Genomic DNA, 27,269 nt, shown 5'->3' with positions numbered 1-27,269 from the left:
AGTGGCAGGTCTCTAGTTTTTTTATTGGAATAGGGATTTGGAATTACATTGTCTGTAATTCAGGATTGAATTATAATGCAATGCAGGAACCAACACATTATTTTTCGCAGGAATTTTGGATGAGACACACCTCCAACTCTCTCTCACAATTCTCAAAATTGAAATATTGGATGGATAAAAACTGCATAATTGTTATCAAGCTCAGAAGTCTATAATTTTTTCTCTGACTTCTGTGGTAACACCTTAAAGAGAAACGACCAAAGAAAAAATTGTTTACTAGGAAATCTGCGTTTTTTGTTCATGTTGTTGGACAATTATGACTTTACGTAAAAAATTTCTTCTAATTGACAAATGAAATTACTTTCAAAACCGGTAGTTGCTATATAAATTTGAGATTTCTTCTATAACCGGATGTTCATTAAGCAGTCTGTTGATTTACTCAATCTTATTGTGCATAGAATTCAACTGAAATTAAATTGCAACTTTTCAGGTAGTTTAAGTGGGAGGATTTTTGAAACAGACTGATTTAATCCAAGAATTCAATAGGACTGTTTGAATGAATAAGTTTGTGGATGATTTAGAATGCAGACTATTGTAAGGCTTTTTTGTAATCCTTATGTAATGAGTTTATAAGAAGGTATTGATTGTTATACTGTTAACCTTGTAATATCCGTCAATACAGAAAACCTATGGCAGTTTACAGCTGTATATACTTCATTTGATTTATCCATATATAAATGTTCAATGCTGATCAATATGAACAACTGCCATCTCTTAAAACACCTACCAGATTGTGATATAAAACGTCTAATATAATACCATGGCTTACTTAAGAAGCATTGAGTTACATTTTAGATGTTTTTAAAAGATTTGGTTTTTAAATATGATAATTCTGACATGGGGAATAATTCTTAAATTAGTAGTTTGATATTTCTCTGATTTTCTGGGTGGATGATCTAATTCTTTATATTTGTATTTTAGAGAGCTTACATGTATGGTGGAGCTGTATTCTTTGTAACTTATCCTTTTTTGTCTGCACTGAGGTCTTATAGTGTACCGTTTCTATTTATTAAAACATTAAAGTTTCTTCATTTAATTTTCTATTTCTCAACAATGAAATCTGGGGGGAAAATCAGTTTTAAGGTTTCTAATGCTGGTAAAAACCATCATCTCTCTCTCAGGTCTCTGACAAAATCTTTGTCAATTTCAAATTTTTTTCTACTTTAATTTGAATATTTGTAGGAGCAATATATCAGAGGTCCTAATTGCAATATGATAAAGTCTGTCCATCTATCACATTACTGCTTGACAATTTTCTTTTGAAGTTACAAATTTACTATTGACCGAAAAGAGGACATTCAGTGTGGGAACAAATACATATTGACCATCTATCTATGGTTGATTAATATGACCCTTGGACATGGTTCTCTCTATAAACACGTCAAGTTTTACAGATCAAATCTGACATTTTCATTGTCGGCTAAAAAGTATGTTCATTTTGTAAATCCTTCCTTGTAATCAAATTAACTCCCTTTGGTGTTAAGTCAGTGGGTATATTGATTGAATTAGTCTTTGTACTATTCTGTAGATATATGATGGGAAAATTGAGAAGATACCAGCTAATATGAAGAAGCTTCGAATGCCATTAATGCTATTTGTTTGATATTTATTATCATCGGATTAAAGTGTAAATTCATCAGATTTTAGCATGCCTTGTACAAGAGATTTAGTATGTAAGGAATCTGATCTAATTGTAAAGAATCTGGATACAAACATTACATGATAGTTTTCTTTTGATATATAGTAGTTCTTTGGCAAATCAAACTACCTGTTTTTAACAGTCAGCATATTTAATAGTTTAAGTATTGAAGTGCTTCTAAAGTTGCATTAATTGTATTATAGTATTCAGTGTCTTCTAGTTTAGTTAGTGCAGGTGGTTGTTGTAACATATCTTGTCTTTCCGGCTAAGCCTGTTTTTTTTTGTAAAACAAAAATTCTGGGCTTCTATTATTTAATTTATACTTACCACTCTATGAGTAGAGGCTAAAATACATACCTTTTACAATCACCTTGTCCTTCCATTGTTCAGTAAATTATTTTGTCATCCTTTTTTTCAAAAAATAACTAACAGAATGGATTCATTATTTGGTCAGCAGCTTATAATTTTAGTAATTGTTTGTTAATACTATACAACAATCTGATTAAAATATATGTATATACTCTTGATATTGATACGCCTCAGTGATCTCATGGTATAGCATGTTTCCCTAAAGTGGGGGAGGTAATGTGAGTTCTTACCCTGGCTGGGTCAAAAAATAAACCTGGAAATTGGTATTTGCTGTATCCTGTCCTAAGCACACAGCATTAAGGAGTTAAAGAAAAGTCTGATTGGCTGAGAGTCTCTGTGTTACATTATGAACTTAGTGAGCACTTCAAAAATCTGGCTCAGTGTGTTGGTTTAATACAAAGCAGGGTGTTATTCTCTTGGAATTATGTTCTAGTCCTGAATTTGCATTTTTAAAATTTTCCACTGGAAATTAAACATCTTGATGTTGATAATAAAGTACAATATACAGATATGGTTAAATATAGAATTAAGCTCTTTACATTAGGTATATACATGCAAGGTCTTTATGATCAATAGTAATTAGTATTTATTTTTGATTTTTTTTCTCACAGGTTTATTTTTATGAGCAATAAACTGGGTGCTTCAAACAACTCTTTCAATATAAATTATATTCATTTTCCATATTTTTCTTCCCTGCAGTATTCTATGATAATCAAATCACTTAAATACTCCATAAAAGTAGTTTGTTGAGAATATTCTCTCTATAAATCTGTATATATAGAATTAACTCGATGGCCTAAAGCATATATGTAATCAGATCATCTTTCTACAGACTAGGAAATATGGTCATAGGGAAAAATCTTTCTGTTTGAATCTAGAATATAGAATTTACTGCCATAGTTGGGGAAAAGCTTTCTACATAAATCTCCTATATAGAATTTATCTTATTGATTTTTGACAATTTACTTTCCTACTGTGTTCCACTAGGGATCAGTCAGCCTGGAACCGCTGATGGCTGAAATTAAAATATATGGTTAAAAATATGATGAAAATAAGACATGTTTTAACAACATGGTGACATGGGTGCTGTATAAATCTACAAGTTTATGGAAGCATGTAATCCCTAGAGAGATGGCGGAGATAGTAATCCTCCATTAGAGTGTCAGACTTCACAATAAATGCTTTATTTTCGTGGCAAACCTCATCAAAATATTGTGTTACTTAATATGCCTTTGTTAGAAAAATGTAAATTTATTTAACAGTGTGATTATTGGGTAAACTTTATATGTAGGGTTCCATAAAGGATTAATCATATAGCAGTTGTTTTGGTTATCTGAATTAATCCCCTGAAAAGGAGGTGGATTTGACTCTGTATGAAGATATATAGGTAAAAATATGGGGTGTGGGTCCTAGTGGGTTCAAAAATAGGGATGAGGAAAACAAGGGGACTTGATAAAGATGGAAGTAGGAAAAATCATACATGTAATTTTATCTTGTGTATGATCAGAATTCTTTTTTTCTTACTTTCTTTTCAAAAATAACAGCTCTAACTGAGGAGACAACAGGACAATAATTTTTCTGAGCAGGAAATTGCTTTCATGGCAGATTTGAATTGAGTGTCATTGTTGACAGAAAAAGTAAGCTTTTACGAGTTTCTTTATCTGAAAAAAAAAAAACCAATGTAAACATCATCATACAGTTGTAATCATAAAATGTTTGTGAACAATTCGCCTAAAATCACCATAAAAGTATTCCTCCTTCCGACAGCATTGTGTGAGACGGGTCCATAAATTACCCATCATTCTCGTCTGGGATTGGCAACTAAATGACGAACATCCAAATTATACAGGAAACACTACACTTGTAATGTACAAAAGCTTGTATGGCAGAGACGGAATAATAGAGGGAAGACATGCGATGTGGACTACATCGGGATATGAACGGGACATAAACTATCGTCATGCATGATGTCCTCCATTGTTGGTTATTGGCCATTGTTACAATTACCAGGAATATTTGATATGAATTATGATTTGATTGGTAGCAGTAAATAGGAACAAAGCTGTCATTTGGATGTCATATTGATAGTTGTAAATTATGATATATGCTGTTATTACATGAGCTTATTTTTTTATAAAATGATTTACATGAAGCTGTATGAAATGAAGATAAAGTATATATATAGTTCAAAAATTGGAATCTTCAACATTTTTACTGTTTATTAAATTAAATCAAAACAATTTTATATTTCTTAAAAAATCAGTTTTATTTAGCCTTAAAAATATGAAAGTAAATTCCACTCCGTTTGTTTTCACAAACTATATGTAATTTTATATTGCATTTTATCGACATAATTCCGCTTCTTTTAATTCTTCAATAATGATGGGATTCCAGTTTTGTATTTTGCTATTAGCTATTACTAGAATTGATGTGTATAGAATTAACCTTAGAAGCAACTAGCTGTTGCAGTTTGTGAGAAGTCAAAACACATTTTTCATCCAGTTGATAAATTTATCTAGAATCAAAAGTTTTCAACCATTGTAAAACAAATGCATCAAGACATGCTCAACTGTCTGTTGTTTATAATTGATTTTTATATATAAATCTGCTATTTCAAAGAGCATAAACATCTCATATTATTTGAAGTCTTTTATTTCATCAATACACTATTGGAGTGTGTTATCAGAAATCAGAAATTAATATGAAATTGTCCTTGAAGTTTGAAATGGTTTGATTTTGTTGAACATTTATTTATTTATTGATACAAAAGACCAAAGACAGAATTGAATACATCTGCTATAAATCAGTGATCGGGAAGGACGTGCCCCCTGCGCCTATAGCGCATATTGACCAGAAATGGCGCATAGAGTGACAAATGTAAGGGCCCACGTGGCGCACAATATTTTTCACATCCTTTCGAAACGTTTAGATATCGTCAAATGGATTTCCGATCGTGTTCCGTGTCGCCATGTGTGTGTACACAACTGTATAATGTTCCTCCAATCATAGGAGCACCTATATATTTTTGTGACGTCTCAGCTGTTTTCCTATGGTAATAAAACCATGCGTGTTAAGTCTCCTGTGTTTTCCTATGGTAATATAATAGAACCATGCGGTTTAACTGATAACCCAAAATATGTAATTAACCATCGTTCATGATATAATTTTTTATTAGCAACTTTAAAATTTGTGAAATTTGACTATTACAGACGAGATTTAAATCTAATAATAATCTTTTAATATAGTTTAGCAAGCTATTATTTCGATTGAAAATCCCCGAAGCCTTTTTATGAATATAGTTTTTGTCTCCATAAAAGGCGCTTAACTGTTGTCCTTGTCATTTTTTGGTTTTTGGCTCGTTTTGACATTTTGTAAACATGACTTCATCGAATTATTGTTTTGTTCTATCAATAAATGGTACTCTTTACTGTTATTCTTGTCATCGTGATGAAGTAATAATAATAATACAAGAAGTGCAGAGGAAGTGCCTGAAATGTCCTCTAATACGGAACATCTGGAATAAGTATGGTATTGACGAAGACCCAAATTTAATGTTAAAAAAACCATGAACATGAACAAGCCAAGGCGACAGTACCAGTTTAAACATTGTAAATAAAGGTTATCTTTAATATTGTCCGTTTTGGAAGAAGTTATTGTATATTTATTGAAATTACAGAATCACAGGAACACTATATCCATGATATTATTTAAAATTATAAAGGTAAGTACCAACACCCCTTTCCAAAAAAATAATGATACTTTTTATTTTTTTACATAAGTCAATTCAAATGGCCCACTCATTTGACAACATGGCCCATTATTTTTATACGACCGCAAAATTTGAAAAAATTTTCGTCGTATATTGCTATCACGTTGGCGTCGTCGTCGTCGTCGTCGTAGTCGTCGTCATCCTGCGTCCGAATACTTTTAGTTTTCGCACTCTAACTTTAGTAAAAGTGAATGGAAATCTATGAAATTTTAACACAAGGTTTATGACCACAAAAGGAAGGTTGGTATTGATTTTGGGAGTTTTGGTCCCAACATTTTAGGAATTAGGGGCCAAAAAGGGCCCAAATAAGCATTTTCTTGGTTTTCGCACTATAACTTTAGTTTAAGTTAATAGAAATCTATGAAATTTTGACACAAGGTTTATGACCACAAAAGAACGGTTGGGATTGATTTTGGGAGTTTTGGTTTCGACAGTTTAGGAATTAGGGGCCAAAAAAGGGCCCAAATAAGCATTATTCTTGGTTTTCGCACAATAACTTTAGTTTAAGTAAATAGAAATTAAGAAATTTAAACACAATGTTAATGACTACAAAAGGAAGGTTGGTATTGATTTCGGGAGTTTAGGTCCCAACAGTTTAGGAATTAGGGGCCAAAAAGGGACCCAAATAAGCATTTTTCTTGGTTTTCGCACCATAACGTTAGTATAAGTAAATAGAAATCTATGAAATTTAAACACAAGGTTTATGACCATAAAAGGAAGGTTGGTATTGATTTTATGAGTTTTGGTCCCAACAGAATAAGGGGCCCAAAGGGTCCAAAATTAAACTTTGTTTGATTTCATCAAAATTGAATAATTGGGGTTCTTTGATATGCCGAATCTAACTGTCATGACTGTGTATGTAGATTCTTAACCTTTGGTCCCCTTTTCAAATTGGTCTACATTAAGGTCCAAAGGGTCCAAAATTAAACTTAGTTTGATTTTGACAAAAAATGAATCAGTTAGGTTCTTTGATATGCTGAATCTAAAAATGTACTAAGATTCTTTATTATTGGCCCAGTTTTCAAGTTGGTCCAAATCGGGGTCCAAAATTAAACTTTGTTTGATTTCATCAAAAATTGAATAAATGGGGTTCTTTGATATACCAAATCTAACTGTGTATGTAGATTCTTCATTTTTGGTCCTGTTTTCAAATTGGTCTACACTAAAGTCCAAAGGGTCCAAAATTAAACTTAGTCTGATTTTAACAAAAATTGAAATCTTGGGGTTCTTTGATATGCAGAATCCAAAAATGTACTTAGATTTTTTATTATGGGCCCAGTTTTCAAGTTGGTCCAAATCAGGATCCAAAATTATTATATTAAGTATTGTGCAATAGCAAGTCTTTTCAATTGCACAGTATTGCGCAATGGCAAGAAATATCTAATTGCACAATATTGTGAAATAGCAAATTTTTTTTAAATTAGAGTTATCTTTCTTTGTCCAGAATAGTAAGCAAGAAATATCTAATTGCAAAATATTGTGCAATAGCAAGATTTTTTTAATTGGAGTTATCTTTCTTTGTCCAGAATCAACTTAAATCTTTGTTATATACAATATACAATGTATATTCACTTTTTACTACCAACTGATAAATTAAAATAATCTTTACCATTCAGTGATAACAAGCAGTTTTTTTACATCTTAATATTTTATGATGTATTTAAATGAGTAGTTATTGTTGCAAACTCCATTAGAAATTTTAATTGAGATTAGTTTTGGAATAAGGGAAAGGGGAATGTAATTAAAAAAATTGGGTTCAATTTTTCTCATTTGAAATTTCATAAATAAAAAAGAAAATTTCTTCAAACATTTTTTTGAGAGGATTAATATTCAACAACATAGTGAATTGCTCTAAGAGAAAACAAAAATTTTAAGTTCATTAGAACACATTCATTCTGTGTCAGAAACCTATGCTGTGTCAACTATTTAATCACAATCCAAATTTAGAGCTGAATCCAGCTTGAATGTTGTGTCCATACTTGCCCCAACTGTTCAGGGTTCAACCTCTGCGGTCGTATAAAGCTACGCCCTGCGGAGCATCTGGTTTAAAATGGCCCATTGAATTTATTTTTGAGGGGCCCTGGGCTCATAGTGAAAAAAAACCTTCCAGATCACTGTATAAACTACAGTTTCATCAAAGAACAATGTTTTAAAAGTGTGACTATTAGGGAGGGACATTGCAGTTTAATTATTTTTCCAATAATTTGAAATTAGAAGTATAAGAAATAATAGCTGAAAAACTACCCATCACTTCAAGACTATATTTATCAAACAAGTTCATCATATTATATTGCATGTTCTAGACCAGGTACGCAAAATTGTAACAGTTAACACAACTTCAATTAAGCATATAAAACAACTGAAAGTCTCACTGGAATAAAGTATTATGGATAGATTTAAAGGTGATTTCAGACCTCAGAGAAAAAAATCCTCTATCTAGTTCCAAAATAAACTAGTAAACCTGTTGGTGACCTTCTGCTGTTGTTTTTTCTATGGTCAGGTTGTTGTCTCTTTGGCACATTCCCCATTTCCATTCTCAATTTTAATTACTGTTGGCTATGTAAAGCAATATTTTAAATAAATGAGTTTGACTGTAAATGAAAATTATAAATTAAAATCTTGGATCTATCATCAGTTGAGGCAGTATTCTTGCATTCAATGATGAAATTTGCCTGTAACAAAAAAATAAATAAATATCAAGAGACACTGGGTAAAGCCATGATCTTTACTGATCAGCAATCATAATATTTTGAGGCAATATTTCCTGAATTCATGCTGAATTTTGGCAGTAAACAATAATGATAAGTTAAGAGCTACAGGATTAAACTAGGAACTTTATTAATCAGCTATCATACATCATTTGTTGCCATTAATATCAGGTTGATCTTTATCAGAAAATCTCCATAAACTACTGAGATAAATGCAGGTTTGGAGTGATAAGACCATGGGTGCTGTAAGTCAGGGGTATTAGATCTATGATTATAGAGTGACATGCCAAGATAAACCTGTATAGAGATATGTATCAGAGGGCAGGGGGTCATGTCCACTTAATAAGCTGATGATGGAGATACACCATCTATTGAGTATGAATGAGGAGGTTGAAAGTGTAGAAAAATATCAGCCAGTAAAAATAGAAAAAGTTTTTTTCAGCAACAGTTCCTTAATTTAGGCAAGATTTTGGGTGTTCTGTTAAGTTCTTATTGTTTCTGATGCTCTGAAATTTTTATTTTATTGTTTTTTGAGTAAAAAAAAATCCAAAAAATCCGTTAGCAGCTCTTTCCTCATTCAAGGTTTTGGCTCTTCTTTTTCGTCCTGTTAAATCAAGCTAAATTGAATTTTTGGGTTTGGAGTTTTACAGGTTAATGATTTTTTGTGTGGTGTTTAGAGCTTATGTTGGGTAAGTGAAATCAGTACAAGTTGCCATCATGAAAATTTTGTAAAAAGAAGTTTATTAAAATATGAATCTGAACAGAACTTGAGATTAAATGCACTAATTATAATAAGAGGCATAATATTGTTTGAACATAAAATAACCATTAGAATACCGGTACATGCTTTTAGAATGCTATAAAACTGACTCGGGTAAGCTCTTCATGGCCTTTTAAAACATTGTTGATTTTGAGACCTAATACAGACATGATCGTGAATCATTCCATTCTGTCATTGATAACAGCCTTGTGTCTTCCCTCAGGAAACTGTGTGGAATAAAAGTCAATATGCTGTATGATAACTTTGACAATTAATGCAGTTAATTGGTTCTATAATTACTTTAAGTTGGGGGAAAATCTATAAACTGTCACAATTGGTCTTTATTGATGGAAAAATGACCATCAGAGATAAGGGAGGTAATATTGATCTCACAAGGGAAGTAACTTGTGTGTTTGTTTTAATGGCAGGTACTAGCCTGTTTCTTTATACCACTCTGTCCCTAAAGAAATGCTCGTGAGGTAAAAATTCTTCAAAATCTATTGTCTTCAAATATATACATTGTAGATCTGCTAAGAGTTTCAACACACCTTAAACGTCTACTTTTTTAAGTACCGTCTTTGAAATTGCTAGTAAAAATTCATGAATTTACAGAGAATTCAAGGGACCACTTGTATACACAATATGGCATTAGTTTCATACACCTTTCAGACTGTGCATCTCAGCATAAGACTTCATACATTTTTAAATGTCTAATTAATGCCAGCACAAGAGTTAAGGTTTAAAAATTAAGTCACAGTCTACTTCAATGCAGTTCTACCAGGCGTTAGTGCTCTTGCTAATATCTGAACCAATTATGGAGTACCGTGACCAGTCCTCTTATTGATATCTGAACATAATGCAGTCCTCTTACTAATATCTGAATCTGTGTAAGCTGTCTGTTATCAGAGTGATCTAATATATTGAAGAATCTTCATCGTTCTGATTGTAAAGTTCCTTTATAAAAGTATAACAATCAGAGCCTATTAAAAGCATCCTTTGTGGGCATCACAAGCCATTTAACTTGATATGACATAACATCCAGTAATAGCTTGTAAACAGGATAGAAGCCCTTCTCTAATTCCAATATTATTCCAAACAGAAGCATTTAATGTAGAGATTAGAAACATTGTTCTAATGGCTTCTCTGTTTGTTCTAGCTTCTCAGGTTTTTTGTTTTTGTAGGAGGTATGACATAATACCAAACAATGACATCCTTTGTTATAGACAGAGAAGTACCTCTTTAGCTATAGTAATGGGAGTACTTATTAAAACTACATTAATTGATATGGTTTTTTTTTCAGAACTACTAGTAGAATGAAGAGTGTAATTCAATCCTTTGTTTCATTATACTAGAATGAATCATGTCAAATGTATGAAGTTTTTAAAGTTTTTTGTTTTACAATTGGTGTTGAAAAAATTGGATGATAAATTCTAATGTTGCAATAATTTTACAAACAAAGCTGAACTTATAAGAAGGTTAAGTTGTTTAACATGGTACTGACATTAAATATTGTGGTTGTTTTTCATTTTACATTGGTGCTTTTACCATTATTAGTCTTACACATAATAGTACAAAATTTACCATTTACCTGGGTTAAAAAAGTTGGGTATGGGAATATATCCTGTTTATCTATACCTCAATTTTAAAGACATCCTTAAGCTAGAACAAGATTTTTTTTATGTCTCTTGAAATGATATATTGCCATTTCGAACATTTTTTTTTTAACTTTGGTCAGTTTTACTTTCAATTAGAATTAACAAAACAAAATGTTGTCAATAAAACAACAACCATAAGCCTCGGTCACACCTTACCGGATAGCCCGAACGGACGCCTAACGGATAACTTTTTTTCAATCCGTTCATGTCCGTTAGACGTCCGTTCTTATCCGTTAGGCGTCCGTCCATATCCGTTGCATGTCCGTTAAGCGTCCGTTTTATCCGTTGACGTCCGTTCTGTCCGGTGGAAAATTTTGAGCATGTTCAAAACTTTGAACGGACGTCCAACGGATAAAATGTCCGTTGAACGTCCGTTAGGCGTCCGTTAGGCGTCCGTTTTGTACGGTACTCGTCCGTTTTGTATCCGTTACGTGTCCGTTATGCATCCGTTGGAGATCCGGTAGACCAATTTACCAACGGACGTCTACCGGACGCCTAACGGACGCCTAACGGATAAAACGGATGTGAAACGGACATTAACGGAAGGATAACGGATAAAACGGATGCCTACCGGATGTAAAACGGACAAATGCCAATTGAAATTTCGCGTTAGAAATGCCAATAATTGGTATGTCAGATTTTCTTGAGTGTCATGAATATTTATTATTCGTGATGGATCTTGGAGTAAGAGCACGTCTTCGCTACCAAACAGCTCTTATTCAGGCCAGACTCAACTTAAATGTAGCAAATATAAACCTTATAGCTGTCGAAAGGAGAAGAAGGAGAAGACAAAGGAGATGGTGGACACGACCATGGCTTAGTCCTGAAAGACGATGCAGTTTTGGTCTATATGACCAACTCATGACCGAACTTAGGTGGGAGGATCGGCAGTCCTTTGTACACTTCCTTCGAATGCCCACAGAGATGTTCGACGAGATATTGCAAGTTGGACCTCGCATAGCCAAGCAGAATACCTTTTACAGAAATCCACTGGAACCAGGACTCAAGTTAGCAATTACACTTAGACACCTTGCTTCTGGAGCAAAATATCGTAGCATGCAGTACGGATGAAGAGTTCCGTATAACACATTATCCGTTTTCATACCAGAGGTACATAATATAAACAAATTCAGAAAATCAACTTAAACTCTATAAGACTGAATTACCACACTGCTTCTACCTTGAATTTTTTTTAATCAGAGTAGCTCTATATTTGCACACATATCATGCTAAACAAGACGCAATACAAAATAAAATCAACTAAACCTGTTAACTAAAGTGACCCTCGTGTGTAAAAACGTAAAAAAGAATCGGATAAATTGTTCTATTTGTTTGGTACGTGTGACCTTGATACCTGTCCTACTGACCACACTTTAATTCCCAGAAGCAAATATTATAACATATATACATGTACTAGATACAATCATTTTAAGGTCACGTGTATGTGGTTTATTGCCTTTAATTTTCAGATGGTTTATTGCTTTTAATTTTCAGATGGTTTATTGCCTTAAATTTTTAGATGGTTTATTGCCTTTAATTTTCAGATTATTTTGTTCATCCGTTTTATCCGTTACGCTTCCGTTAGGTGTCCGTTTTATCCGGTACTCGTCCGTTGGATGTACGTTCGACGTCCGTTCTGTCCGGTACGTATCCGTTTCATGTACGTTCAATGTCCGTTGTGTGTCCGTTAGGCATTCGTTACATGTCCGTTAGTAAACCAACGGACTCCCAACGGATAAAAATTTTGTCAACGGATAACTTTTTTTTTATCCGTTAGCCGTCCGTTCGAGCTATCCGGTAAGGTGTGACCGAGGCTATAGATTTGATATACCATAAGTTCTTGTTTTACTTCTTAAGTATGCCAATACCTTTGAACTTTTTACACCTTTCGTTAAGTATCATAGTTGATTGGAAAAGCAATAACTACATAAAAAGTACAAACATTCAGAAGTTTGATGTATATCGTCTGTAATTGTTACTAAACTTATGTTTTCTCACCAGATAAAACAGATGTTTCAAGGCTTTGATTATTTATGTTAAGATTTTCAGTTGTTTTGGCAAACATTTATATATTTTCATTGAGTCTGAGTTTGTCTATAGAGATATGAACTTTTGTCCCTACTGTATCATACCATTTGGTACATCCACACTGGAGGGTTATAGTTCCTTGTCAACAGCTTTGATGATGTTTCTATTTTAAATGTAATGTTAGTATCATTACCTTTATAAAGCAAGCATGCAGTACTAATGGATGTACCTACATTAATTTTCCATCCAATCCATTAATTCAATACATCAAATAAATAATAATTGCAATCTTTGTGGTGGGGCACATATGGTACCTATTACAGTCTTATATTTCAATCATAAAACATGTCTTCACTAGAACATTTAATGATGTATATCTCGTTAGCTAATTAATTGTGGTTTTCTATAAAGTCATTGATGGTGGAGAATTTGTGGTATAATTGTTTTAGTAAGGAATTGATTTAGTATCATCTCTGTGAACTTAACCAGCAAAAAGATGAAATGTCCTTGTACTCTCTTGAAGCATACAGTAAAACCTTTAGACAAAGGGATGAAATGTCCTTGTACTCTCTTGAAGCTTACAGTAAACCTTTAGACAAAGGGATGAAATGTCCTTGTACTCTCTTGAAGCTAACAGTAAAACCTTTAGACAAAGGGATGAAATGTCCTTGTACACTCTTGAAGCTTACAGTAAAATCTTAGACAAAGGGATGAAATGTCCTTGTACTCTCTTGAAGCTAACATTAAAACCTTTAGACAAAGAGATGAAATGTACTTGTACTCACTTGAAGCATACAGTAAAATCTTTAGACAAAGGGATGAAATGTCCTTGTACTCTCTTGGAGCAAACAGTAAAACCTTTAGACAAATGGATGAAATGTCCTTGTACTCTCTTGGAGCAAACAGTAAAACCTTTAGACAAATGGATGAAATGTCCTTGTACTCTCTAGAAGCATACAGTAAAACCTTTAGACAAATGGATGAAATGTCCTTGTACTCTCTTGAAGCATACAGTAAAACCTTTAGACAAATGGATGAACTGTCCTTGTACTCTCTTGAAGCATACAGTAAAACCTGTAGACAAATGGATGAAATGTCCTTGTACTCTCTTGAAGCATACAGTAAAACCTTTAGACAAATGGATGAAATGTCCTTGTACTCTCTTGAAGCATACAGTAAAACCTTTAGACAAATGGATGAAATGTCCTTGTACTCTCTTGAAGCATACAGTAAAACCTTTAGACAAATGGATGAAATGTCCTTGTACTCTCTTGAAGCATACAGTAAAACTTTAGGACAAATTAAAGCCATTATGACTGATGCTTTTGTGCTGAGTATGCTACAACACTCTTCAACTTGTCAGAACAGAAATCGTGGGACGTGTGTCAAGTGTAATATAGACTTGGAAAAAAAGCATGTGCTTTCTTTCCCATATTTCATCTCTGTGTAAAACAATGATATGACAGATGGGAGAAAAAACATCTGATGGCCATGTTAATATCATTAAAATGTAATTATCACATTCTCCATAGCTTACTGATTACAAAATCAGAAGTAGTGAGGGACATCACATGTGGTGAGAAGATGAGACAAGGATACAAAATACAAACAAAAAATACGGAAAAAAATGTCGACATGACATAATCAATCTGGAAAATATGTTGAATCATAATTCTAAAAACAAAAAAATCTATGGCAGATTTGTAAAGAGAATAAAGTACATGTACCATCTTCTTACACAATGATTCAGGTGACATATGATGTTCTGACGCTAGAGTAATGTAAACATAGTGTCATCTTGACATGTATTCAAATGTTAATATAACCTAACTTTTGTTATCTAAATCAGCTTATTATCTAGTCTATAGAGGGATTATATTTTACTTTATATAAAAAATATATACATTTATATCTATAAAGTATGGAGATAAATTGTCTGAGTAAAATGTTTGGAAATTTTTTATGTCTCCCTATGGTTCTCCGAATATTACGAACTAAAGCTAGATTCATGTTGAACACTGAAAAATTTCAATAATCTTCAAATAAGCCATTAATCTTTAAAATGTCTAGTTGAATGAAGGAATAAATTTAGTTTAACTCCCAAAGGATAAATTTCCTTATCAATGAATAGGTTTTTTTTTTTAAATTATAATTCTTTAGTGAGTAATAAACTGTTTATACTAAACTATTTGTACTGTTTTTACCTGAACAGTAATTCAAAATTCCACAGAAAAAAAGTACAGATTAAATTTCAAACGTGAATCATACCTAGGAATCATACAACTGCAAAATGTTATCTGAAAATAGTACCAACTTCATACCTCAATAGTTGGTAAACAAAACTACTTCAATATGAACTGAAAACAATGAATTTATCCTCTATTCTATTAACAGAACTTTTAAGTCTCTGATAGCTTATAAGAAACCAGATGTATATGTATATACTCTACATGCGAAAAATGAAAATAAAAACTCATGAAATTTTTACTGTTGCTTTAAATTATGATAAACAGGCCATACTTAGTTTTTCCTATTCTTAGTTATTCAATTTTTGTCAAGATTTGTATCCAAGCTGTTGCACCAGGTTTATTGATCAGAGAATATTTTTGTCATGTGTAAGGATGTGTGAACAGGTGGGCTGTCTGTCTGACATTTAATAGGGAGGGTTTGAATCTGAGATTTGATAGGGAGATCTGAGTAGAATCTGAGTTTTTTAATGGTAAGTCAACAGAGTTTTAGTTATAAACCTGTCAGCATTTCTATGTGCAATAAAGTAGGTTTTTGTATATATCTTTGTTCAGGATTATTTTCATTTTTTAACACAAAAGGTTTTTCCAAAGGAAATGAGAAACAGATTTTCGGATCATAGATGTGCTACTTAATTAACAATGTTGTACTATGGAGTCTTGTCTGTAAAAGTGAGTGTAACATTGTCTCCTTTTATCTGCCTTATTACCGATACTACAGATATAAACCAGAACAGGAATTACCCCATACAGACATGCTTTGTAGATTATATTCCAATAAAAAAAACTAATGAAGTGATTTTTATTGCACATCTGTTCCCTTACAGAAATGAAAAGTTTGCTGCAATATTGCAACAATATAGCGGCAATATTGCGGCAAACAAATTTGTTTGCAAGAAGTGTTTGCAAGAAAGTTGCAGGTTGTTGCAGCTACCTGCAATATTCCCGCAATGTTACTGCAACAAAATTTGTTTGCAAGAAAATTGCAGCAAGTTTGCTGCAATGTTGCAAGAAAGAATTTGTTTGCCAGAAAGTTGCAGGAACCTTTTCTTTTATTATTTAAGGAAAGACTATTTGCAACAACTTTGCAAGAAAAATTTCTTTAATAATGTCAGACATGTAGTAATGCACCAATATTTCAAGCATTTTAAAATATTACATTTTTAAAGATTTAAGGTTCAAATAATACACAAGGTATGGTTTCTTTGAACATTCAGTTATGGAATTACTTCAAATTATCTAAATTTGTTATGGTCATACTTTATTTTACTCAGATAAATCTGGATATTTGAATAATTTATTTGAAATAATCTTCAAATAACAATTGCCCCTGCGAAATGATTATGAATAGTTCATGAATGTTCATGGATGATTCATGAATGATTCATGAACATAATTCATGAATTGTTCATAAAAGATTCATGAACAGTTAATGAACTAGACATGAACTACAAATGGACAAGCACGTTCATGAACCAGTGAATAATGAACTATTCATGAACAGAAAGTGTTCATGAACTCTTTGGTTCATTAAAGTTCATGAACAAAAATAGTTCTTGAACTTTTATTATTCATGAATTGTTCATGATTTTATAGTTCATGAACACGCTTGTCCATTTGTAGTTCATGTCCTGTTCATGTATAGTTCATGAATTTTTTTATGAATGATTCATGAATTTGTTCATGAATTTGTTCATGAACCATACCAGTCCATGAATCATTCATGAACACATGAACTACTGTGTTTATGAACTGTTCATTAGTAATTTAATTTATGAACATTGTCTGTCCACTTGTAGTTCATGAACTGTTCATCTAAAGTTCATGAAATAATTTAAAAGGATTTTTTTGAATTTTCATTTTTTGTGTTATTATCATAAGTAAACTTCTCTTCCTGTCTGTAATTAAAATTGCTGTATCAGGACTTCCAACTAGAAATGCTAAATAACATCTTGGTGCAGTTGTTCTGCTTGAAATTCTTCACAGTTGAACAGATCTTTTAATCAATAAATGCATCTGAGTTTCCCCCTGCAAAATCAAAAATCACTCCACAAAGAATCAAAAGTCCTTGATATTTGTTTTTATAAATAAGCACTCAAGATTAAACAGTTTCTAACAGGTATAATACAATGTAATAATTTAATTTAATAAATGTTGTTTTTATTAAAATATCAATATAGTAAGATTAATAACATGAATATCACTTCAGCCTTTTCATGACATTTCAAATAATGTACCTACCCCCCTTTTTCCCCTTTTAATTTACCCACACACAATCATAAGAGTGGCTGAAGCATGAATTATTTTTACCTTGAAATACAATATATTGTACAAATCTATCAGTTATTCCTGAATGGAAATCATTAAACTAACACTGTAAAATGTAAAGGCTACTTTCTGGTGTTTTATATTTATTTTAATTAATCAATAATTATTATAAAATGCTTCAACAAATAGTTATTCAGCAAAAAAATATAATCAAAATATATATAATTTACTTATCTGATAACAAATCTGCTTTGTTTTGACAGCTATATTACTTCACTCCTCATCAAACATCTTCATTTGTATTGTAAGCGTCAAAAACATCATTTTGCTGACGTCATTATGACGTTTTTCTATTCCCAGTCACTTGTAATCATTTGTCTACATTGTAATCTTTTGTCAAAGTCATTGAAGCGTTTTACAATAGGTAAACGTAATTCATTAATAATGATAATTATTGACACCAGTCTGCAATGTTTGGGAAAGAATGAATTGTCATTAATCTGTCCTTATTTTCCAAGTTCCTCTATGTGCCGTATGATGGTTAAGAAAGGCACATGTTTGAACTTTGAGAGACAATCAGAAATTACATCTTTAGAAGAAAGAAATTAAGTTTACCAAATTTGTCATGATTGTAAAAACGAAACATGAGAAACATCTCCAGCTCAAAGTAAGTTACAAAACTTCAAAGTGAGTCCCAAATTTTGTATGACTCTAAAAATGTAACACTCTTCTGGCATAGTATGAAAAAAAGAAAAAGGTGCTGAGCTAATATCTGTTGTTAAATGATTTTTTTTTAATGATTATTTTATTTTCTTTAATTTACCACAAAAAAGAGAGATATTTTATTTTTTCATATTTTATTTTTTTTCTCCAACTTTTTCTCTTTCTCCCAGCCTTCCTCTCCTTTCTCCTACCCCCTTTCTCCTTTCTCCTACACCCTTTCTCCTTTCTCCTACACCCTTCCTCCCTGTCTCCCTTACCCCTGTCCTCCCCCTCATACATGTATTTACACTTTTGCTATTCAACTGAATTTTGTCTCAAAATGATCTCAAGATCTGTAAATGAATAAACTAGAGGTCATGCTAAAAGCACTTTAATTGTGATGTCATGATACAATGTAATGGATGTCAAATTTTATGAGAACTTGTATGACAGTCAAATTTATGAATTTTTTTATAAACTTTATGTATTCATTTATTCATTAAAGTTCATAAAATGTTCATGAACATGTGTTATGAACAATTTATGAACATTATGAACTGACTTACAGTTCATTAAAGTTCAGAAAATATTCATGAACTGCATTTTATGAACTATTCATGAACTAAATTCATGAACGAAACTTAATGAACTCATTATGAACAGTCATGCATTGTTCATGAACATTCATGAACAGTTCATGGTGGTTCATCAGTTCATGAATTTCATCTCGCAGGGGTAATGCTTATAAAGAATTCCTAAACTGCACGTTTATCACAATTTTAGATATTTTGTAAGGAAAGAATACTTTGGTATTCATTTCAACAAATTTAATCTAAATAATTGAGTCATAATACTTTTTGTTCTATATGTATTATTATGCCTTTTTGTCACTTTTTTGTGACATTTTTCTATAAACAATATTTTTAATTCTAATATTTTCCATCAAATGAATTTAGCCTCACCTGCAGTTTAATTTCTAGTATCATTATTTTAAAATTATTTATACACAAATTATCTTTCTCATCTCAATTAGTAATATGAGCTGGTGATAGAAATGTAATGTGCACATCTGGTTTTCAGTATCTGTGGAGCTGTAGAGACAGGAAGTACCATAAATTAATGTACACAGAGTTTGAGGCCAAATTAAGGGCAGAGCATTTCTTGTTTGTATATATTTCCATTATAACTTATAAAACCAAAGATAAAAAAGATGTATTTATAATTATTTATATATTATAATAAATAACAAATATTCAAGATTTAGGCAATGGATATTTATAATTATGGGCAAATTTCAAAGGGATCACATTGAAACAATACCCTAAGCAACCTTGATCAACATATATTCAAAATTTGAACTGGACATGAACATGCATACAACAAACAAAGATGTCTTCTATCAGGAACAAAGTAATATGAATTTTACAATGGATTTAGACATGTTACATCCAAAAGATCCAATTGATTCTATTGACACTGGGTAATGCAGATGCTAGCCTTCAGTTGACATGACTCTTGGATTCAGGAAGATTGGTGTTTACACACAATTTGGACAACATCTTTTGGTAAGTAAAATGGGGTTGAATGTCCACCATTTTGAATAAGTGCATGCTCTTTAACAGTTCAAATAGTGATAAATAAAGAGTCTTCTTAATTTAATAGAGTTGGCAAAAGTATTAGACAATAGATTTATGCACATGAATATTATCAATATTGTGTAAGACAGGAGATATTTTTTTAAATCTTTTAATTACTGTATGTTTTAGAAATAACATTACTTATATTGAAACAAGAAATCTTCTAATAAAAGCAGTTTGGTATTAAATAAGAGATCTGTGATTTAACTGTGCCAATAAGAGGTTTGTCAACAAATGGCAACAATGTATAGCTTTCATATATAATACACAACTTATCACAAAAATTAACATTTTAAAGAATAGACTAGACCAATTATGTTATAGTTCAATGAAAAACAAATATTCAAAAAAAACAATAACAACCTAGTACTGACATGAGGTTAAATGTATTCTATAGTTATATGCAATTTCTAGAAGGACTTGATCACTTTTAGACTTTGGCGCTTTAAGTGAAACAAATTCACGCGTAGCGAGTCATTTAACAGTGAGCACCAAATTTGTTACGTTATTTTGAATAGACAGAAAAAATATTACAGTCATTTCTTATAATTTAATACTAAATTCCATTTTAAACCGTAAAAAGCTATGATAAAACGTTGATGATATCACGGTCACAAGACTAAATTATGTATATGGGCTGATAACAAAATAACGTCAGCCAATCAGAAGACAAGTTACATCCAAAATTAAACCATATAGTAGTAACTTATATTTGTGTATCTTTATGATTTTAGTTATTTTTTTTATGTCTACTAATTAAAAATCTTCAACTTTTATTTTGCAGTATTTTTGAAATCAGAAAATTCAACTTTAAGGACAGTGAGACTTATAGAGAAACTGTGAGAACTGAAAGCTACACAGATGTAACACGACAACCTATATATAGAGGACAGAGACCATTTTCAACCTACAGAGGACAGAGACATTTTTTTTTTATTATTAAATCATAAATTATTAAATGTTTAGTTTTTAATTCCAAATTTTACACCTGAATTGTTGAAAGATTTGCTGCAATGTTGCCGCAATATTGCAAGAAATTAATTTTCCTGCAATATTGCTGCAACATTGCAGCTAATGAACTTGCCGCAATATTGCTGCAACAATCACAGCTACTGATTTTCCCGCAAACATTTGCTGCAATATTGCCGCAATTTGTTGCGGCAATGTTGCAGCAACTGTTTGCAAGAAAACTAATTTGCATACGAAAAATGAATATTTGCAGCAATATTGCCGCAACTATTTGCAGCAACATTGCCGCAAATATTTGCAAGAAGCCTTATTTTTCTGTAAGGGTTCTTACTAGTTTATTTTTTTCTGTTAGTTACTTTACACTGTAGGTGTTGCAAATATAAGATATTGTTTCCGGAGCTCCCACTAGGTGGGTGTCTCAATTTGCCTCCTCAAATTCCCACCCTGAATTTTGTAAACACTTGGTGTTTTATAGCATTTGATTGGCTGTTGGTTGAGGTTGATTGCACTTGATTGGCTGTTGGTCGAGGTTGATTGCACTTGATTGGCTGTTTATAGAGATACTTGTATAGTACCTAAGGTACTATACCTTATGTTGTTGTTTTTTAAGCTTAAACACAGCTATTTGATATTTAGTTGAATAATGATACTGTTGAAAAAGGAATAAGATAGAAGGGACATTGAGTTCTGTCATTGGCATTTACAGATAATTGCAATCTCTAATTAATTTAAAGATTTTTTCCATAAAATATAATTTATTTATTTATTATACTGTTCCAAAACAAATAAAGTATCCTGGAATAGAGACAAATGGTGAAATTTGTATGGATCTTGTCTCATGACTTTTTATTGACTTTTATGTCTTGGAGTTTTTCTTTGTTGATCATCAGCTATCTCCTTGAGTCACACCCCACATATCGTTTTACTTATATAAGAAGGCATCACTTGGAGGTTGATTTGCTCTAAGTTCTTATATTTTAATTTATTGTGTAAGAATTATCCAGTATAAACAAATATTTAAATTGATTTTCTTTTATTTAACTTTCTATATAGACTTTTTTTCAAGTCCCACTTCAAAGTTTTCTAGTTTAAAAAAAAAATGTCCCCTCCCCCTCTTTTAAAAATGTAGGATCAGCATCTTAAATTGCAGAACAGAACCTGCTGTTTGTAACTTGGCAGTAAATTGGTTTCAGAGAAAGGCATCAAAGTTACTAGGATTATATGATTGTGTATCCAGACTCTTATCATGGACTTTATGGCAAATCAAGGATAATGACAGTAAATAAATGACTTCCTTAAGAAACTATCAGGTTTTTTTCTCTGAAGACTTTGTGATTCAGAATATTATTATTTGTAAGATTACATAACATTTTTGACATATCTTAAAGTAATTTTCTGCCAGAGGCAAGAGAATTTATTATCATTAAAACAGTCAGTCATGATTTTATATAATTAGTTCCCACATCACAAACAATTACTGCTCCCTAGACAACTATTTTTATTTCATTTTCACCTTAAGATAATAGGTACAGGATATTGATAACAAATGTTCTGTAAACAGAAAGTTTTATTGTTACTCATTGTTTTGTACATGAAATTGTGGAATTGCTTAAATTTATTTTTTATTTATCTAATTGTACAATAAACACATTATATTGAAACAAGGTTACTGGTACTTTAAGTTTAAATATTCTTGAAGCTAATTGTAAGGTATTGGTTTGTCTTACTCGTTTCTTATGCTGTTTGCAAAAGTAAGTCAAATATATACATTTTTGGTCTTTGGATGTTTTCTGCTCTTTGGTCAGGTTGTTGTCTCTTTGACACATTCCACATCTTCATTCTTAATTTTATTGACTTCAAATAAATAGAAAAGGAAGCATCAGTTAACATTGGAAGGTACCGTTGTCTGAAACGCTCAGTAAATCTAACACATTTGGTAGAAAGAAGTACGTCTCTTTAAACTTGTTGGTTTCCAGTTCCAGTATGATTCTATGAAATCATGAAATCAATCACAAGTATTGAACTTAAAAACGCATATACAGCAGGTACATTATTATGATGACAAATCAACCAATGGTTTTAATTCTTTCATTGTTAACACACATTATATCACATTAGCTAATGCCACAACAAATGTATTCACAAACCTCAGAAAATAAAGTAGAATATAGCAAAAATATGCAACAGCCAGTACTTGATGCTAATTTTATGTAGATATTTTTGTGTGCAGTAAATCAGGTGCATCTGTTATTGATCAATTAATATAAAGCCTATGTAGTCATTGTCTAGTAGTCTGAGTAAATCCTGCCTCATTAAAAGCAGCAATAAAAGTTAGTCTTATCTCATACCTATAGGTTATCTCCCTTTAATGACCCAAAAGTGTCAATCATACTATTGTTTTTCTGCTGAAGAAGACATTTGGCAGGTTAAAGGTTATCTGATGTAATCTGATTTCTGATTGGTTAATTTTTGATGAGGATCAGAGATTGTTTTTGTTTTTTGTGTATTGCAGCTGATGATATGAATGAGAAACATTTTATTTCAATTTCTCACTTTTCTATTTTTGCAGGCATTAAGCAGGAAATTGGATCTGACACTTCTGTACCAATGTAATGTGTGAAACTGAGGCAGAAAGTCATTTGTGCTAATTCTCTTTGGAATGAATTTTATGTAATAGTGTAAAATTTTGAGAAATAATTCTTGTGGGATATTATTACATTTGCAATATTTTGTGGATTAATATATAACATGTGAATCGGGGAAAACCAGCTTAATAATTATAAAGTAAGTACAAATTTTATATTTAAGTTTATAATGTAAGCAACAGGCAATGACAAGGTTGATAATAATTGTCTTGCAAAAAAGTATAAAAACATACAGCAAAAAAAGTATAAACGAACAGAACTTTTAGGTAAATTCAAAAAGGGGGAGCTCATACATCTGACAAAATCAAACGTTATCAACCAACAAAAAACAACTGTAATAATTTCAAAAATAATTAGATTCTAACATGAATTTTAAGTATTCAAAACAAAACTACATGTTTTATTATTTAGAACAAAATAGCCATTGGAAAAAAAAGAATAAATCTCATGGGAAAGGTTTTAGTTTTTTCAGCTACCAAAGAAAACAAAATAATAGAAACACAAACAAAAACAAAAACAATGAGGAAAAAATGAGAAAAAGAGAAAGAGTTTGTTTGATATCTTTTGTGTTCTTACAATTTTAATTTCTGTCCATTACATGTTAGAAACGGTATATTGTAAAGTAATACATGCAACTAGATGTAAAAGAAGACTGCATCATTGAGAGCCAAGTGGCAAGTATTTTACCGTCCTTGGGAAATCCCAAGATGTGTTAAGTACTTTGTGTAATGAGTACTTGTATGAGATTATTATCTCCAGAAAAATGTCATTTGGTTATGTAACTTTTTTAAAGGACGCTTTATAAGTATCCCAAGTAGCAACCTTTTTCCTTTCTGGTTTCTCGTGAGAATGTATACCGTTTGTTTGTTCTTTACAGAGGAAAGTAGAACAAGTATAACAACTGGTGAATTATAACAATATTTCTTTTCCTTCATGTTTCTGGTTTGCTGTTTTTTTTAAATTGTAGATTTGTATAAAGGTTTTAGCATAAAGTTGCCCATATCACACTGGGTCTTAGTATAATGATTTAAGTTTGAAATTGAATATTCTGAGTCTTTTGAGATTGGGTTTTTAGAGGTGAGCTTCCCATTATGGAGCTACATTTGATAAATGAATATACTTTTTTAAACATCAATCCAAACGTTGGCTATATAGTGGAACAGAATTAGGGATGTAAAATTTGATGCATTTATAGGGAAGGTATATGTAAGTACCCTTGCAACCAAACCACTCTTTGTTAGGTTGGCACAGCCAAATGTCTTCTCCTCTAAAGATAATTAATTAACCCTGGCAATTGTAATTTCTCTCCTTTATCCTGGCCAACCCATCAAAATGCAATTAAAGATAATGCATTATTATATTGGAAGAGTACTGAAAATTGCAATGATTTTACAATGGGTTTCAACTCTTCTAATTTGAATGTATTAGTATACAACATTCCATAATGAGGTACATGTATGACAAGACAATAGCCTTGGAATTCAAACAAAATCAACAAAAGAAAAGGACCTGTAAACAGAACAACCAAAATCGTCAGAGTACTCTCCAAGCAACAGGTGCTTGTTTACATTCTGTATGTGAATTGAGAAGAAATGAATGATCATCTTTTGATGTAAATTTCAGGCATATCTAAGATAATAAAATATAAAAATGTGTTAAACATCAAAACCACTTCAGAAAATTCTAATAAAAAACAAAACCATGGTTTATAGCTTGTCTGGTAGTCATTTCAAAAGATTATTTTTCCATGTTGGATCTGCCCAGGTTTTAGATATCTGGGAAATATTTTACCCAATTAATGGTAAATTAAAAGATTTTTACATGTGGTGAATAAAGTTCAAAGTGTTTAGAGGAATAAAAAATGACTTTTGCATGTTCTATGCTGGAGAGCTGACAGCTAAATATACCTTCAAATGATAAAAATATGAGGATGATAATACTAAGGGGGTGTATTTAAGCTTGGCAGTTGTCTGTCATTTTCTTTGTGTTTTTTGTAAGTAAGAGATTAAAAACCCTTCTTCCTGTTGCTCTTTAGTACTGATATTTCTGGGATCAATTATAAAGATTTTAAAGGTTTAAGTAATAAAGGCATGGTTGTGTTTGTTTGTCTATCTCACATGTCAGATGCTATATAGTCCCCAGGTGGGGATTAGATCTGGGGATTAACTCAGGTCTTCCTGTTGCTTTTAACAAGTCAAATGGTAACAGGCTTATGTAATCGGTATAGATTTTTTAAGCCTTTCATACATGAAGTGTGCTCAATGTTTATTTTTTGCAATGAGGAAGCATTGCATGACTTAATCATAGACTTTGAAAGACAGAAATAAAGTGCAGTATTGTACATTCTTATAGCATGATAAAAGTTATCCAGTATTTTTATTTTTTTATTCGCTTTTGGTCAATAATTAGTTATACTCCTAGTAATAACAATTTTATGTATTTTTGTCCGGGTTGGACAAAGTCCAAAACTGACTTATATTATAGTAATGTCGGGTGGTGCATGCGTCATATAGGTGAGCAGGGAAATGGGATATTGTAATCAACCTTACAGATTTTTTAACCAAGATCCTAGAAACTTTACAGGGAGATTACACAGAATTTGAACTTGTTCACCTGTGTTACCTATATATTATTGGTATTGACTTCAAAGAATTTTGTCTAATTATTTCAGAACTCTGATCTTAAAATTTAGTCACAAATATTGCAACCTGAATGGGACTTTGATCCAGTTTTATAAAAGTTTTGGTTTAAGTGTTCTTGATGAAAGTAAATCCAGAAAGGAGAGCTTCAGACACATAATTAAGTGTTACTTTCATTTCCCATACACATGCGAAATTAGTTTAGAAAACACCTCATTAGTGGAAACCAGGCCAAAATAAGAAAAACCTGGGTGGTTGAGTTAGATGTCACAAAGATGCCAACCATTACGATTTTTCCGTAGTTTTTCCGATTTTGCGATAAAAACTACGCTATTACGGTCAAAGTTGAATAGTTACGGATTCCCAATCATTGACGTTCAATTTTGTAAAACGCGGATTTATATCATTACTTTTCCGTCCTGGTCCAGTATTTAGGAAACGCCAATCTGTATCTGTATCTGTATAAGGAATTCCCTCCTTTAAAGGAGCACTTCTTTTCAGAATCGGTTTAAAAGTTCACAATATATATTTACAGGACTATATTTACAGGGGTGTTCGGTATTCAAGAAAAGCAAAAATCTACGCCCGTGGGGTGAATGTTGGCTACATTCAATGGCCCTTTCGTTTGTTTGACGGTAGAGCTTTCAAAAGTTCATTTCTTTTGGTATGTAAAGCATAGCACAGTTTTCTATTTATATACTCTACTTTGAAGCAGTTGTCCATACATTTGCATCTACAGCCACATGCGCATAATAATCTACTTGGATCTAAAATAAGCTGTTTATTTATTACTAAGCTGGTTAGGTTAAAGCATTTATCACAGTTTTTAATGCTACGAAGAAAGCAGTCTAATTCATGTTAGTATGGTATACGAGTGTTATTCAGAGGTTTACAGTCTAGAATAAAATGTTCAACAGTTTCTGAATTTTCATTGCAGAGAAGACACGTTGGATCTATTGAGTTTTGGTTAAATGCAGCCTTATTGCTTTGCAGGTAATGCTTCTGGTTTCTCGGGAGTTATCAACCTATTGTTGGGTAACTAACTGACTTCCGAAGAGGCAAACTTGCATTTTATTAAGTAGCTTTCCCCCTTTCTCTACTTCTCCTTGACAAAACAAAAATGTTTGAGTCGAGAACATCTGAACAATTAATGAATGGAATACATACTACAGACA

The 27,269-nt window shown here is 31.8% G+C and overlaps 2 protein-coding genes across 21 annotated transcripts in view; one reads left to right on the top strand and one right to left on the bottom strand.

The window, feature by feature from the left end:
• The window catches only part of LOC139484776 (teneurin-m-like), a 163,678-nt gene that overhangs the window by 42,765 nt on the left and 93,644 nt on the right, over nt 1–27,269 (top strand). For 16 of the 20 annotated variants that reach the window (XM_071268721.1, XM_071268717.1, XM_071268715.1 and 13 more), the window contains exon 3: nt 23,380–23,594. The gene's annotated coding sequence lies outside the window, so the exon portion shown is untranslated. Of the gene's footprint in view, nt 1–15,583; nt 15,708–23,291; nt 23,595–27,269 lie in introns of those variants that run through there. The other 4 variants (XM_071268729.1, XM_071268724.1, XM_071268727.1 and 1 more) reach the window with 3 other exon arrangements.
• LOC139483940 (uncharacterized) lies at nt 13,634–14,299 on the bottom strand. Its single transcript, XM_071267664.1, has one exon. It carries the CDS (start codon nt 14,297–14,299, stop codon nt 13,634–13,636), a length of 666 nt encoding a protein of 221 aa, XP_071123765.1.

This window comes from Mytilus edulis, chromosome 8, assembly GCF_963676685.1.
Source record: "Mytilus edulis chromosome 8, xbMytEdul2.2, whole genome shotgun sequence".
Taxonomy (NCBI): domain Eukaryota; kingdom Metazoa; phylum Mollusca; class Bivalvia; order Mytilida; family Mytilidae; genus Mytilus; species Mytilus edulis.
The sequence above is the reverse complement of the archived record's forward strand: the minus strand, read 5'-3'. Positions and strand labels throughout refer to the sequence as shown.